Source organism: Arachis hypogaea, chromosome 8 (assembly GCF_003086295.3).
Source record: "Arachis hypogaea cultivar Tifrunner chromosome 8, arahy.Tifrunner.gnm2.J5K5, whole genome shotgun sequence".
NCBI lineage: Eukaryota > Viridiplantae > Streptophyta > Magnoliopsida > Fabales > Fabaceae > Arachis > Arachis hypogaea.
This window is the reverse complement of record NC_092043.1, coordinates 38,244,873-38,260,731: the sequence shown is the minus strand read 5'-3', so window position 1 is coordinate 38,260,731 and position 15,859 is coordinate 38,244,873. Positions and strand designations below refer to the sequence as shown.

General features: G+C 31.1%; 2 protein-coding genes and 1 long non-coding RNA gene across 5 annotated transcripts; 2 read left to right on the top strand and 1 right to left on the bottom strand.

Annotated features, from left to right (window-relative positions):
- Nucleotides 1–2,105: 2,105 nt before the first annotated feature.
- Nucleotides 2,106–4,242, top strand: LOC112707344 (uncharacterized). The gene is made up of 2 exons (XM_025759035.3): nt 2,106–2,894; nt 3,738–4,242. The coding sequence occupies exons 1-2, from the start codon at nt 2,454–2,456 to the stop codon at nt 4,095–4,097; spliced, it is 801 nt and encodes a 266-aa protein (XP_025614820.2). The 5' UTR covers nt 2,106–2,453; the 3' UTR covers nt 4,098–4,242.
- Nucleotides 4,243–4,432: 190 nt separating this feature from the next.
- Nucleotides 4,433–8,035, bottom strand: LOC112707343 (vesicle-associated protein 4-1). Of its 2 annotated transcripts, XR_011864831.1 has the most exons (8): nt 7,476–8,035; nt 6,851–6,921; nt 6,424–6,505; nt 6,204–6,322; nt 5,315–5,786; nt 5,139–5,216; nt 4,935–5,057; nt 4,433–4,832 (listed from the first exon to the last, which is right to left on the bottom strand). XR_011864831.1 is itself a non-coding variant. In XM_025759033.3 (7 exons), the coding sequence occupies exons 1-7, from the start codon at nt 7,756–7,758 to the stop codon at nt 4,773–4,775; spliced, it is 816 nt and encodes a 271-aa protein (XP_025614818.1). In that variant the 5' UTR covers nt 7,759–8,035; the 3' UTR covers nt 4,433–4,772. The 2 variants fall into 2 exon arrangements, 1 of the variants encoding a protein (XP_025614818.1); XM_025759033.3 differs by lacking the exon at nt 5,315–5,786.
- A 5,678-nt stretch (nt 8,036–13,713) lies between these two features.
- On the top strand, nt 13,714–14,899 carry LOC112707342 (uncharacterized). Of its 2 annotated transcripts, none has more exons than XR_003156038.3 (4): nt 13,714–13,854; nt 14,056–14,175; nt 14,274–14,367; nt 14,683–14,899. It is a non-coding gene; the product is annotated as an uncharacterized lncRNA (long non-coding RNA). The 2 variants fall into 2 exon arrangements; XR_003156037.3 differs by having other exon boundaries at nt 13,720–13,854; nt 14,059–14,175.
- Nucleotides 14,900–15,859: the final 960 nt, after the last annotated feature.

The window sequence follows — 15,859 nt, the reverse complement described above, 5'->3', positions numbered from 1 at the left end:
CTAGTAAAATTTTATTTGGTTCGTGGGTACGGTTTTAGGTGCAGTTCTCTCGCTGTTGGTACAAGTTGTCGTCAGTACGGATTGTCTGCTGCGAAGTTTCGAATAATATCGTTCTTTTCTCTTATTTTAATGCCTTTTCTGTTGGTGATTATCTTCTTTCATTCCCATCATTATCATCATTGATGCATTCCCATCATCATTGTGCATCATCATCATCATAACATCGACATCCAAGCATCAACCTCATTGCATAGTAGTAAAAGATGGATCCAAAGCGTAAAACTACTTAAGAGATTGAAATGGAGAAGTTACACCATCAAGTTAAGGAGTTGCAAGAGCGCGCAACTTGAAAAATATGAAGCTGCTCAAAATAATCATGACAAGCAGAGTGATGACAATTTTTCTAGTGAAGAAGATAATACAAATCCATTTCATTATTCTTCTTCGTCTGAAGATTTATCCACACAAAGAGTACGACACAACACGACTCACAAAGCTAAAGACTTGAGAATCAAAATTTATATTCCTGAGTTTGAAGGGAGACTCCAACCTGATGATTTCATTGATTGGCTTTGCATAGTGAAAAGAATGTTCGAGTTAAAAGACTTTCCAGATAACAAGTGTGTGAAGTTTGTAGCAATCAAGTTGAAGAAGCATGTGTTAGTATAGTGGGAGAATCTCAAGCGTTAGAGAGAAAGAGAAAGAAGAAGAAAGATTAAGACATGGGATAAAATGCGTCATGAGCTCAAACACAAGTTCCTTCCTGAATATTACAAGCAAGACACTTTCATCAAATTTCATAATTTGAGACAAAAGTCATTATCTGTAGAACAAACAATTGCTCATTATCTTTGAGGACTAAACACAGAAATTTCTAATGTCGTTCAGCTGCAACCATTTTGGATCTTGTATGATGTCGTTAGGCTGTCATTAAAGATTGAAAAACAAAGAACACAAAGAAATAACACTCGGTCGCCGAAGGACAAATAAGTCATCCTTGATATTCAACAAGAAATGAAGACATGATCTTTTAAAAGCAACAAGGAGCGTAGATCATCAGGTAAGAAATGCTTCAAATGTCAAGATTTTGGGCATATTGTTGATGATTGTCCAAACAGAAGGGTTATCACTCTTGTTGAGAAAAAGGTTAACGAAGAACCAATCCAGGAGAAAGAAGAGAAATGTGAGGTTGACTATGCTATTGAAGAAGTTCTAACCGATTGTGGAGAAGCTTTAGTAGTTTGTCGAAACTTAAATACTGCAAGGGTAACAGAAGATGAGAGTTGGCGACGCCACAACATCTTTCACACAAGATGCACTGTTGGAGAGAAGGTTTGCAAAGTCATCATAGATAACGGAAGTTGTAAAAATGTTATTTCAAATTATATGGTAGACAAAATAAAGCTTTCAACCGAGTTACATCCTCATCCTTACAAGTTGCATTGGTTAAAAAAGGAGAATAAAGTTAAAGTAACAAAGCCTTTTCTGTCCAATTTTTTATGGGAAGCAAATACAAGGATAAAGTATGGTGTGATGTCATCCCGATGGACACATGTCATTTACTGTTAGGATGTCCTTGACAATATGATCATCGAGCTATTCATAATTGTTTCAAAAATACATACTCCTTTATCAAAAATGGCAAGAATATCGTATTAACTCCATTACAACATGTAGATGGTCAAAAGAATTAAGTTGAACTATGTCTTTTCACATCTTTTAAGACCAAATACATTCACCAATAAAATCTTTTACCGATACAAGATGAGCATTTTTCAACTCAGGATAATGCAGGAGCTCTTTCAAACTCACGAAAAATGATGCAGGAACATATATCTTTACATTTGTGTTGTTAATTAAAATAATTTATTTTAGTATATATTATTATATTGTATTATGAGTTAGTCTTATATTGTTTGACGTGACAAGATCACTTCAAAATGTATGAATTTTTATTTGTTTGTATATATCTGGATAGTTCTTAGTCTATTTAAATTTTAACCAAATTTTATTTATTTTTAAACCGGGGTCATTAACATCCATGAAATTGTTACTACAAAATTAGTAACAAAACTTGTAATAGTTATTGGTTGTAACATGTAACACAAAATAATAAGCTGTGTTGCCAATGAAACAACTAAGAAGTAACAAAAACATAACAAAGCCACAAAAAAGAGTTGACAGCAAGTCTGAGCATCTTCTTCGCCACCTTCTTCTCTCCACCCCCCAACTCCCCATATTCAACCCTCTCTCTTATTTACCATTTTCATTCCCACCCTTTCTCTGTTTCTTTCTTTCTCTCTCCCTCTCTCTCTTTCATCATTCATATTCATCCCCATCTTTCTCAACTCTCAACATACACACACGTGCGGCGCACGTGCGCACATACAACAACATCTCTCGTGACTCGCCACCGCATTCTCCGGCGGCAGCCACCATTCGAATTCCATCTGATGGCGCCGCGGGCACTCTGGTCATCATGCTTCGGAAAGCACCTCCACAACGGCGGGGTTGCGGAGGGTACGGCGGCGGACGGCGGCGTAGCGGCGGCGGGCCCGGTGATGGTGGAGATGTTCACGTCCCAGGGGTGCGGGACATCGCCGGCGGCAGACCTGGTGCTGTCGCGGCTGGGGAGGGGGGACTTCCAGCTGGGCTTTCCGGTGGTGCTTCTGGCCTACCACGTGGATTATTGGGACTATGTGGGCTGGAAGGACCCATTTGGATCAAGCCAGTGGACGGTTAGACAAAAAGCTTACGTTCAGGCCCTTGGGCTTGATACCATATTCACACCACAGGTCATAGTCCAAGGCCAGGCCCATTGCATAGGAAATGACGAGAATGCCCTCATTGAAGCCATCAACTCTGTACCCAGGTTCCCTGCTCCTACATTCCAGGTTGGTTAATAAATTAATCAATTCATGCATGCACGTACATTAATTCAGTGGTAATTTCATAATAAAGTAATTGTTAATTGTTTTAATAATTATTTTTAAGATTCGGAACAATGGTTTCTTATCATGGAATTATGTTTTTCCTTCTTGAAATTGGAATAAGAAGAGCATTACCTGTAACGTTTTTGATGATATGCTAGAAATAATGTTTTACTAGGATACATGCTTTTATCCATGATCTACTTTTAATTTGTTGATTCCTTTCTTAAACAAGAAATTAAATTACTATGTACATGGCACCAAAAAGATATGGTGCCAACGCTTTGACTTATAGTCAATGATCACTTAAAAACAATCGACGTTAATGGCAACTTTAAATTAAGAGTTGGCAGTACTTTTCCAAAAGAGTCATTACAATTTACATCATATGTTAATGGACCTTAGATGTTGACATAATGGATTTTTCAATCACAATGTCATCATTTCACGCAACAACGTGGGACGCCACTTGCTCACCAAATCAATATTAATATGCCAAAATCATGTTTTTATGGGTTTAGTAGGAAATAGGACAAATTCTGTGTTTTTCATCATCCATAGGGCTTCAAATCAATCATTAGTCATCCATTCCATTTAAATCATTCATACTTGCCATTAATAAAAGAAAGTATATTTTTTTTTCATCTCCTGTTTTCCTTTTTTTTATAAAATCTTAAAAACAAAATATATTAAAAATAAAATCAGAAAATAAAAATGCAAACCAAATCTCATGCTAAGTTTCTTAGAAAATCAATATTGCAACAAAAGTTTATGTAGTTTAACATTTGAGGAAACTGTTTGTATCAGGCAACTTTCAGAAGGCCTACATCAGATGCATTGGAAGTAATGCTGACAGGTGCATTGAGGATGAAAGTGGACAGCAATGGTGTAGCTGTGATGGTGGCATTGTATGAAAACGGTTTGGTCACTGACTGCCCAAGAGGGGAGAACAAAGGTCGTGTTCTTTCCAATGACTATGTTGTCAGAAAACTTGAAAAGCTATGCAATGTGGTAGACCTTCCTCCAAAGAAGACAGTATCAGGAACAATCACTTTCCCCTTGTGGAGTTCCTTCAACAGCAGCAAGTGTGGCCTAGCACTCTTTATTCAAACCAACACTCATCAAATCTTCGGTTCACAGAATTTTCACCTCCCAGAAGATATATGATATTCATTCTCTTTCGATAACTATAATTGTACAATTAATTTGAGTGTATAAATATCATTTTCCTTTTTCATGTTCAGGCTATACATATGTACAGAATCTGCTCTAGTTTAGGTTTTTATTTAATTATATCTATTTTCCCTCCTCATTCCTTCTGCCCTTCCTTTTCATATGAGCACTGTTTTAAATGGTTTTTTATGCTTGAAAAACTGCATTGAAAGTTACAATGCATGCTGGTATTTGCAACTTAAGACAAATTGTTAAACATGCTTCCAAGAAAACTAGCCATTAACCTTCAAGAGAACTTGTACAAAAAATGTCTCAGAATCAAACAAGCATGCACAAGTGAGAATTTCATTTGATGCAGATATTACAGAGGTGAGTGTACTTGTTTATGTTTTCATCATAACATAGAAGCACAACGAAAGAATGATATGTTCATGAATAATCCATTATTTAAACAACGATCATCATTTCACAAGAAGATGGAAGTGAGTGAGACTTATATTTATTTAACAAACAAGCAAACTCTACTATGTACACCTCGGAATGCTCCTCCAAAAAAAGCCAAATATTTTCACAACCTATTCCAATTATAATATAATGAATCATCCTATATCATAGCAACCAGGCATCTTCCTCTGAGCAAAAACACTAACTGGAAGAACAAATTGCTTTTCACACTGAATCTACTGCTTGAACTTGTTGCCTGGCCAAGTACCTCTCCCTTCTTTCTTTCTATACACATTTGGAGGAAATTTAGAAGGTAAAAGATATGTGAAATACAAAATTAATGTTAGATAACATTGAAATGGAATATAGTCAGAAGATTTTACATACCCATTCATCAATTACAAGTCCTTCAGCTACAACACGAGGACCTGCCTCCGCAGGAGGCGGCTTCTTTCGAGCCTCAACTGCAGTATCAGCTTCATTAAGCTGTCTCTTCAGTTTTTCCAAAGCCTAAAAATACCAATTTGCCGTTACCATTGCACATCAATACTATATTGAGATAGTTTCACTACACAGATAATTTTGACTTACAGGACTAGGCCTTTCTGGATCAATAAATACAACCTTCAAGATTCGTTCCACTGAGACTAGATCCTTTTGTTCGTCAAACTGCAAGAAAATCCGTTTCTGAACATTAACTGGTTCTGAAAGGGAAGAAATTTTAACATTCAAGCAACAACAACCTATTACAACTGCTTGATACACACATGAATTACAGAAAAGCGTCATCTAAGCATGTGAAGATATATCTCTGGATCTTTCTAAAGTCTGGATTCTGTGTGAAGTCTCTGTTTCTGTTCCTCTGACCCATACACATACTCTCAGCCTCTATCTAATTCTTTTGGTCAAACTTTTTCCTTCGCCGTAAAAGGTGACCATAATGACCATTTATGATAAAACCATGGGCAAGAACACGTCAAGTCAATTGAAACAAGTTTGTATTTTCCAAGGTCCAAGCAGGCAATAAAAATAATATCTAGTCAACTCAACTTATAACCCTTCATATCAAACTATTTTAGGTCTCTTCCCAATTTACATTAACCAGTAATGAAATGTCTGCACATTATGAGTCCTTCGAATTCTCCAAAGAAAGCTGATTGCCAACTTAAGAAGCAACCCATGTTGAGTTGAGTTATCTTTTCCTGGCTTAAAGAAATAAAATCCATGCTCCATGCAAGGCTTCAAAGGAGGGAACAATATAGCCGTTTCAGCTCTTGGGCAATCAATGATAATATAGGTATAGATAATATCAAGATGAATTCTTCTACAAGGAACTAACAAAATTGGGGCTTACTATCAAAATTACTGTGATAATAGTCCACATTGACATTAAAATGGGATGCCGCAGCACACACAATCGCGACATTTGAACGTTAATCATTCTATTTGATGCCCAATGTAAGTTTTGGAGCTCTATTGGGTTATAGTTTTTTGAAAAGACACAACACTTGGTAAATCTACCTTTATGATACTGAATAAAACCATTAAATTTACATTCATCTTTTGCAACAAAGAAATCCCGATTCCTATCATCCCTCTCCCACTCTCTTCACTGAGATGGTACTAAAATATGATATGAGAAGGTACAAAACATACCAGCTCAGGTACGTAGTCCACTCCTTCTTTCACTTTGAGACTCATGATTTTGAACTTCACCTTGTTCTTCTGGTCTGACATCTTTTCATTGTTCTCAGGTTGCTCCACAAACTTAAACACTGACAACCAAATTTGGAAAGGAACATTGACATAAATAAACTTTTTTATTATTATTTTAAGAAAGCTGATAATCAATTTTCCTTTCGAAAATGAAAATTACCGGTTGCAATCAAGCTTTCACCAGGAGCAATAATACCACCAGGAGGCCTCATGTAACAACTCTTTGGTGCCGTAGTTTGAAACTGAAACCAAAAAAAGGGTTATTTCAGAAGCCAGTAAGACAACAACATAAACAGAACATGTGTAAAAGGAACAAAAAATGAATTAATTAGTTAAAACTAGACATCCTAATATTTTGATATTTTCCCCCAATTTTATTGGTGAAACATGACACATCACAAACAGAGTTACACAAAAGCTGACACAAGGGAGACAGGTCCATCTATATATAAATTCGTCCTTGTCCTGATGTGTGTCGGTGTTCAATGCTCAGAGAACCACGACAAGTGAAAAAAAAGCATAGATACTTCTGAAGCCAGTGAAGCCACATTAGAGACACACCAGATGAGTCCACAGAAACAATATACCTTGAAAGCAACATACGACTTGCTTGTGTTTTTCAAACGAACCGCACTCCTAACCTGTTTCCCCGGTTCATCTGAAATAACATACAAAAACCCAAATTCAGTAATTAATCATTAACAAAGAATTTTCTTATTTTTTTTTTTCGGACGGGAAGGGGGAAAAACACAATTGTTTATTCTAAATTTCCCATCTATCATTATTTATAGTTTATATTTAGCTATAAAATTTGGTTTTTTACTTTTTAGTGTCTTTAATCCATTTCTGAGAGCTCCCAATGAAAGATATCAATTTCATCGTTTATGTTATCATTTTACACACACGTGACGCAGTTGATTAAAAATAATACTATTAAAAAAATATAATATCCTTTTCTTAACCATTGAAAATAAAAACCACAATTCCATTTCCTTTGCAGATAATAATAACTAATAAGGTCAAATATCCCAAAAAAGAAACAAAATTAAAATTAAAATGCTTGCAAAGTAAAAGAGCTGAATTTCAATCCAAGAAAACTCAACGAATTGACAAATTGTGAAAGTAAACTAAAATCAAATTCAAGGAGAGCAGAAAAGTCAAAAGTCAACGTAGAGAGAGAAAATCAATACAAGTGCGAAATTCAGAATTTACATGGAAAGTAGAGGCAGCTTGAAGGATCGAGACGGAGCCTTCGACGTGGAGGGAACAGCGACCTCGCCACCGCCGACACTGTTTTGGCAGAAGAAGAAGAAGAAGAAGAAGACGCAGAAGCAGAAGTAGCAGTGTTGTTCCCTTCGGAGCGGTGGTTATGGTTGTTGTGAGCTGAAGAAGATAGAGAAGAAGAAGAAGAAGCGTTGCCGGAGCTCCAGAAGGGGCAGAACCTGAAGAGGTTAGCTTCGGAGCGCGGCGTGTGGGCGCCGCCGGCGATTGCCATAGTGGCGCCGGAAAAAGAAAAAGAAAAGGTGTGATCAGATTAGGGCGAATGGTAATTGGGAATATTGTAAGTAAAACGCAGCGTTTTGGAACGGCTTATGTGTTTGGAGTTATTGAAATTGAAGAAGAAGAAAAAGAAGAAACAGAAGGTGAAAGGGTGTGTGTGTGTTCTGCTATGAACGACTTTATGCGGACGCGCCGTGCGGTCGCAACGTGTCCCTTCAGGTTATCAGGTAGCGTTTTATTTAATGCACACCCCCTCTTCCTAACGTGGATTCTTTCCTTTGTTATTATAAAATTATATTATATTACAATTGTTATGTATTATTTTAAAATTAAAAGATAAATGATTTTTTTTATGTAGTATTATTATATAATAATTCTATTGTATATTAAAGATTAATGATTAATTAATTATTGTGTAAAAGAATATTTATTTGATATTTTAAAAGATATTTATTATACTTTAAAATATATATATATATAAAAATCAATATACATAAATATATAATAGCTAACTTTTACTATACATAAGTACATTTTTGTATTACATAGTAGGTCTGTTATACATATCCTTTAACACATGAAATAATCTTGCATCTAATGAATCTGTATATATTAAAGTTTCGATGAAAAACAAGTTTTTAAAATAAGCATGAATAATGTACTATAAAATTGCCCAAGTATTTCTAAACTTTTATAGTTCTATGATAATAAAAATATTAGGGCAAAATATCTCAATAAATCAAAAGCAATAAAAAATTATTTGGATCACCTAAAATAAAATCTGATATATATATTATCCAAAGTTTAAATTTATGTAAATCGAATTAGATATAGTAGATTTAATAGATAATGTTGTATTCAATTTATATGTATAAAATTCTATAATCATAAATTAAAATAAGTTGATCAAATTTATTAAATTTTTAGCAATATATGTAAATCTACAATAATTTTTTATTACATATGTTGCTACAATTTAATAAATCTCATCAACCTATTTTAATTTATGATTATAGGTCTTCGTACATGTAAATTGAATTACGATTTACCATGAAAAATCCAAGATTTCATAAATCTAACCCATCTAATTCGATTTATCCCATACTTATATAAATCGAAATAGTCTATTTCAATCTACTCCAAGTGCAACGTTACCTACTAAATCTACCCTACCTAATTCGATTTACTGCTAAAAGTTGTAATTCAAATTAGTCTAATTCGATTTATATAAATTTAAGCTTTGTGTGATATACGTATCAAATTTCATTTTAGGTGATCTAAGTAATTTTTTACTGCATTTAGTTTATTAAAATATTTTACTCAAAATATTATGATAAATTGTTTACTTAAAGTTTAATTTAAATATAATATTTTTTATTTGAATAAAATATACATAAATATTTATTTTTTGTGTTAAATATATATTCATTTAAATTTATTAGTAATAATATATAAAAAAAGTAATTTATTCTCTAAATTTTAAGAATGCTGAAGTAATATAGAATGATTTAAATTTAAGTTTAATTAAAAAAATTAGCTAATATATACTTTAATAGGTACATGATAAATTTATTATTAATAGAAGATTTTTAATTTTTTTATTTAATAAATACAAAATAAATATTTAAAAATTTAAATTTTTATATTTTTAATAAAAAAGATTTAAATTTATAATGTTAACATGTATTTTTAAAATACAAGATAAATAAATTCATTAAAAAATTTGCTTTTTTTTTATAAATTGCGGGGCTAATATAAAAATACTAGTTTCGTAAAGTGTGGAACTACTGAATAAGTTTATTGTGATTTGTGAAGTGTTAAATACACGAGATTAAATAGCCAATCAAGAAGTTCATCGTAAAGTGTTAAATACATGAGACTTAACGAAAATATTTGGGGCCAAAATTTGAGGTTAATTTTTTTTTCTTAAATTAAAGTTGTAAAGCGTAATTTTTTTTATTGTATATTATTAAGTAGAACCAAAAAAAGTTATGAGAAAAAAAATTAAATAATAAAATATTATACTTAATATCTTCAATTGGAAGAAAAAATTAAGGAAATTTATTTTCTGATAAAAGTAACCATAGTTGGTTTTTTTATGTTTTTGTTTGTATTAAATCTGATAACCTTATTACGATTTTATATTTTATTTATTTAATTTACTTTTTTGTTTTTACGTAAAATTTTCTCTACTTTGGTGTGAATATCTTTTCTAATTCATGCTAAATATAAGGAACCTTCTATTATCATAAGTTAATTATATGACTAAGTTTATTGGAAAGTGTTAATTACACGAGATTTTAATAACCAATCAAGATTACCTCTATAAAAGGTGAGCTGTTGAATTTGTGTTGGTGTAAATATCTTTTCAATAAAACTCGAAGTTTTTTGTTGATGATTATTAGTTTTTGACTAATAATTTTGTTTCTCATCTTTTTCATACTTAATCTTTCAAAAATATGATCAAGTCATTCAATTTTTTTTTTTTTACAGAAAATCTATCTTCGAATTGGTCTAATTTAATCAAAAAAATTATTGATAATAAACTCATTAACAAATGATAAAACTAATAAAAAATAATAAATAAATTTTTTTACTGAAAAATAAAAACAAAAAGTTTAAACACCTATTAAATGACTAATTTTTTAAATCTTTAATTGTATCTGTTTAATAATCAATCTGATATGCAACACTCTTAATTTAATAAGAAACTTTTAAATAACCGCCATTACAAGACTACTTTTAATGGCTTTATATTACATTCAAAGTTGTCTAACTGTTGCAATTATGAGAGAAAAGAAATTTGTATGATTTAATAGACTAATCATTATTGGATTAAAAAAAAGTTTAATTTTAATATATTTACAATATAAAATATTTTATACGATTTTTTTTTGATGACTGAAATATTTTATACGATTGTATAATTATATTTTTTTATGATTATTCACGTAGTAAATAGTCATCCAAAAAAATATTAAAACTAAAATAGTTATTAATTACACTGACAATATATAATATAAAATTATTTTTATAGTATAAAATTATATTGACAATATATTAAAATTAAATTATTAAAAAAAAGGGTGTTTTCTATGCATTTAGTAATATTTAATGTTTTGAACTTTAAAAGCCTTTTTCTTTATTGAGATTTTCCATGTAATAATGCCTGATCAAATGAAGATAACAAAATAAAATTATATAAATCATATAGAATAAAATTATTGTTTCCTTGTTTTGAAGCTGTATAGGAATTTCCTTAAGCTTGTACTTTGTTAGGAGCGCATTTGATAAAATGTTTATAGAAACAATATATTGGTGTAATTAATTGGGAATGTTCCTAGAAGATAGAAGTCACATATTTTATATGATTTTTTTATTTCAAATGATAAAATAATTCACTTTCATATGTTTTTAATTAAGTACATGTTATGGACTAATTCCATACAATTGTATGTTATTATAAAAATAGCTATAACACTAGTCAAATAGTTTTGATCCAACATAGCAACATGCGAGTAGTAAAATCCAAAAATAGGTAACCTTATAAAAATCTATATTTTTATAATATCTGAATATGAATATTAAATTCTTCAAAACGATGCGATGAATGATGCATTGATGTAAGTATGAAAAGAATATGATATTGATATGAGGTTGTTAATTAAAGTAATGAGGCATGGGTTGGATTGAGAAATGGAGGGTAAGGGGCATTCATTATGAGGGATTAGGTTAGGTGGTGTTTGATGTAGGGGGCATTAACAAATGTGGGCTAGGTTTGTTGGTGTGGGTTAGTTGTTCGTTGAGAAATTCATTATGGGAATTATTATAACATTCCTTTGCTTTTTAATTTCTTCTTTTTCTCACCAACAAGCTAAGCAAATATCCCTCTTTTCACCTACTTCTATTCTATTCTTAATTTCCATTCTTCAACCAAGATCTTTTAATTAACGAGGCTTTCAACTCTCTTTGCTTCTTGTTTCCCATTCAATGAATATACAAAGAAAAGATATAAGTAAATAATTCTTAATCAGTCAATTTTAAACAACTATAATTAATATTTATTGATTATATTTTTTAAAAAGTAAAATTTAAATAATTATTAATAAATAATAATTTAAAAAATCAAAATTACTAATTAATGACAAATTGGCTAATAGTTAGCTGATTCGATGTTAGTTACCTAAGAGAGTTTATATATAAATTGTTTACCTGTGACTTTGAGGCTGTTATTATTTTTTATTATTAAAACTCAAATATTTTTTTTTTCTTGTCAGGCTTTATAACAATAATTTTTCGTTCTTGTAATTTTTTTTTGTCGGAATTACAACTCGTTCATAACATGATTTGAATTTACTTGCCCAATGAGGTTATTACCTTAATGTTATTGACCCAATTTTATAATATCTGGCCCATTATTGTCAAACCCAATAAGTTGGCCCAACTATTAAGCCTTCTTTTACAAGGCACCAAAAGACTACACATTTTTGTTTGCTGCCTCTTCTTTTTAAATTGTGGAGTTAACATTTTCCTTAATTGATTCACACAAAATGTACATGAATGCAAATTTTAAGATTTGAATTCTCTAAAGAGTCATCCTTATCTTAAAAATGATATTCGTACACTAAAATTAGTCATTAATATATTTATGTATAAATATATATATAGTTTAATTTCTTTTCAATATATATTTATATTTTAATATGTATTTTATATTGATGACTAACTTTGATGACTGATTTTAATGTATACATAACATAATCGTTCTTACTATATACTCTATAAATTGTGTGTGTATTGATGAGTCCTATTTAATAATTAATAAATTGTTAAATTTTTCTTTTTCAGTCTATATTTACCTTAGAGTATTTCTTTTTGGGAAAACACTAATTTGATTATTATAAATTAAGAATCAACTAACAGCTATAGGGGGAAAAGAAAAAGGAAAAAAGATCATATTCTCCTTGCCATTATTATTTAAAATTCAACTTGGAGGATAATTCTAAGTTTCTAACATAATTCTAATTGTTGTATTAAGTATATATCTAGTCTTAATATAATAAAGTCTCGAATAATGGGCTGTTTGTCATATATAACCAAGAAATTCAAATAGGCTTTTTTAAGTTTGGAGATTCAAAAACAAAGGATATATATAGTTGTAAGATAAGAAGTGAAACACTTATCATCCTTAGATAATGACCTTAGTGGAAGTTAAGTAACAAATAATAGTAGAAAGGCAATTACTCTGCTATTCTTTGAAAATAGAGACTAAATTATCCTATATAATAAAATTTATTCTTAGAATTGTTTATCCTATATAATAAATTTTATTCTTAAAAACTAAACAATTCTTAAAATTTGTTTTCGCATTTTCCGTTAGAATAACTGGTGAGCATTTAGCCCTCTAGGTTGCTTCATTTCATTCCTCTCATTCTGATTTTTCGTTATAATTCAATGCACTCGTATCCAGTTCTATATTAATGATTAAAAAAATTAAAGTTCTGCATTTATTTTTATTGGCAGTATGCTTCTAACTTGGAAGTTTCATGCACCGAATGTATTCTTTCAAAAACAAGACATTTATTTTTATAGGTGACTTCCTAAATAAATTTATTCTTTTATAGGTGAAACAAAAAAGATTGTTCAAACCCTGTGTCTAATGCTACCTTCTAGCTTGCTCTTTGTTCTTTAAAAGTTTTTGACAAAGTTTTGCTGTTTAACTTTGATAAAAAGAATATAATAAGGTTCAGAAGAATGACATGAGGTTTGCGGGACAAGTGATCCTCACAAAAGCAAAAACAGATAAATTAAAAGCATATTTTTTAATTAATTTTGTCTTACAATTTCTTGTCATATTGCATTCAGTTTGGTTACAATCTCTTTTGGTTTCTTGGTTTAGGCATTCAGTTTGTACTTGTTGATATCTTTGCATTGGCATCTTAATTATTTCTTTTTCTTTGCAGTGAAATGATTCAATAGAAAACATGCCCAATGGAATGCAGCTAAGAAGGAAGAAAAGAAAATGGTTAATTTGAAGGACAAGTGGAGAAACATGATGCGGAAGTGATGCACATGTGTAGATCTAAGGGAGGTATGTTTCTTTGTATTTATATGTGCAGTTCATAAAGTTATTTGTTTTGGGGCTCATTCTTTAATGTATCGAGTAAAAGTTATACATCAAGAACATAAGATGTAGAAGTATTCTATTCTTCCCTTACCTCCCCTACGCTAACATCAAAATTTTCTTATCTTCCAAAACTTGTCACGCTTGGGGTGATGGCAATTTTGTTAGTAGGTTCTAACTTCTATGGATGCAACCAAGTTTTTTTAAAAGAGGGACCTAAGACCTAAGTACCAACTATGCTGCCAATACACTTCAGTTTTATATCTGGTTTTAAGAGCTCATCCAAAGGTTAGTCTACTTGTAAATAAATCCAATTTTCAAATTTGTGCTGTTTCTATTTTAATATTCTGACTTTATTCAGCTGTTTCTATTTTGTGCTGTCCAAGTTGCAAGCACTACTTTTCTACATTGCTTCTAAAGAAGGAGATAAGATTTCGGAGCAATTGACTATAATATGTTCCTAATCAACAAGCTTCACAGGTAAAAACACAACCTTTATTATTTTATTTATGCTTTATCTTATTATAATGAATTTGTGCTTTTTAAATGTATGGTAATGAGATGTCTCTTCATTATAAGATGAAACTAAATGAGTAAATGACCTTTTTCTCATAGGAAGCTAGAGCTTTACTAGGAAGCCTTGAATATCAGTAGGGTAATTTTGAAGCTGCACTTCATGTATTTGAAGGACTAGACATTGCTGCTGTTGCTCTAAAGATGAAAATTTCTATATCACCTATTCGTGCTGCACTTTATTCTTTTTTATGATGTTTTTAAATTATATTTTTGTTGTAGGAATTGAATCAAGAGAGTGAGATTTCATCGCCAAAAGAGTTAAGAAGTAGGTCTTCCGGCGCAAGCAATAGAGCAGCATGAAATATGATGGAGATTTTATGTATTAAGAGTTACATGTTATGACATTTATAGTTGAAAAAATATGTTATGTTTGATATTTTGTATAAGAGTTATTACTTTTGATTTTCAATACTAAAAAATCATATATTATGTTTAATACTTTGTTTATGAGTTATATAATATTTTGTTTATAGATTATGATTTCTAATAATAAATATTATTTGTTTAACACGATAAAAACGAGGGTAAAAATTGCATTTTTAAACGATAAAAAAGTGTCACAGTTAGGGTTAAAACGGCGATTCAAAAATGACATTTTAACCAACCAAAAGCCACTCTGTAAGGGTAAAAACGGTGGTTCAAAAATGCTGTTTTAACCGACTGAAATGTCACTATTAGAGTTAAAACGGCGGTTCAAAAATGCCATTTTAACCGACTAAAATGTCATTCTGTGAGGGTAATAATGGCGGTTTAAACTGCCATTTTAACCAACCCTTAAACCGCCGTTTTAACCTGGAAATAACGGCGGTTGGAACTGCCGTTTTAACCCAGTAAAAAACCACCGTTTTAACCTGGAAATAATGGCGGTTTGAACCGCCATTTTAACCCAGTAAAAAACCGCCGTTTAAACCTGGAAATAACGGCGGTTTGAACCGCCGTTTTAACCTAGCAGAAAACCGCCGTTTTAACTCCAGGAAATTGTGGCGGTTTTTAAAAAACCGCCGTAATAACCAAAATGGCGCTCTGAATTACGGCGTTTTTTGAAACCGCCGTACTTGGTAATAATGGCGGTTCAAACCGCCGTAATTACCCAAAAAACCCGCCGTTTTTACCCAAATTTTTTGTAGTGTCCTATAATTATAGATTGTTACTTGACCTGATGTTACATTAATATTCCCCTTTCAAAAACCCATATCTCTCGTTATTTTATTTTATTAAAAAAAAAGAGAAAAGGAAATTACGTGTTCAAATATTTTAATTCTTTTAAATAATAATAGAACTAGAAAAAATATTGAATTAGTGATAATGATTATGAATGATAAACAGTAGCTAAAGAGAAACGGTGGTTTAAACAATAAAGAAGGTGGAAATTAAGATGATAATAATGGGATTATAA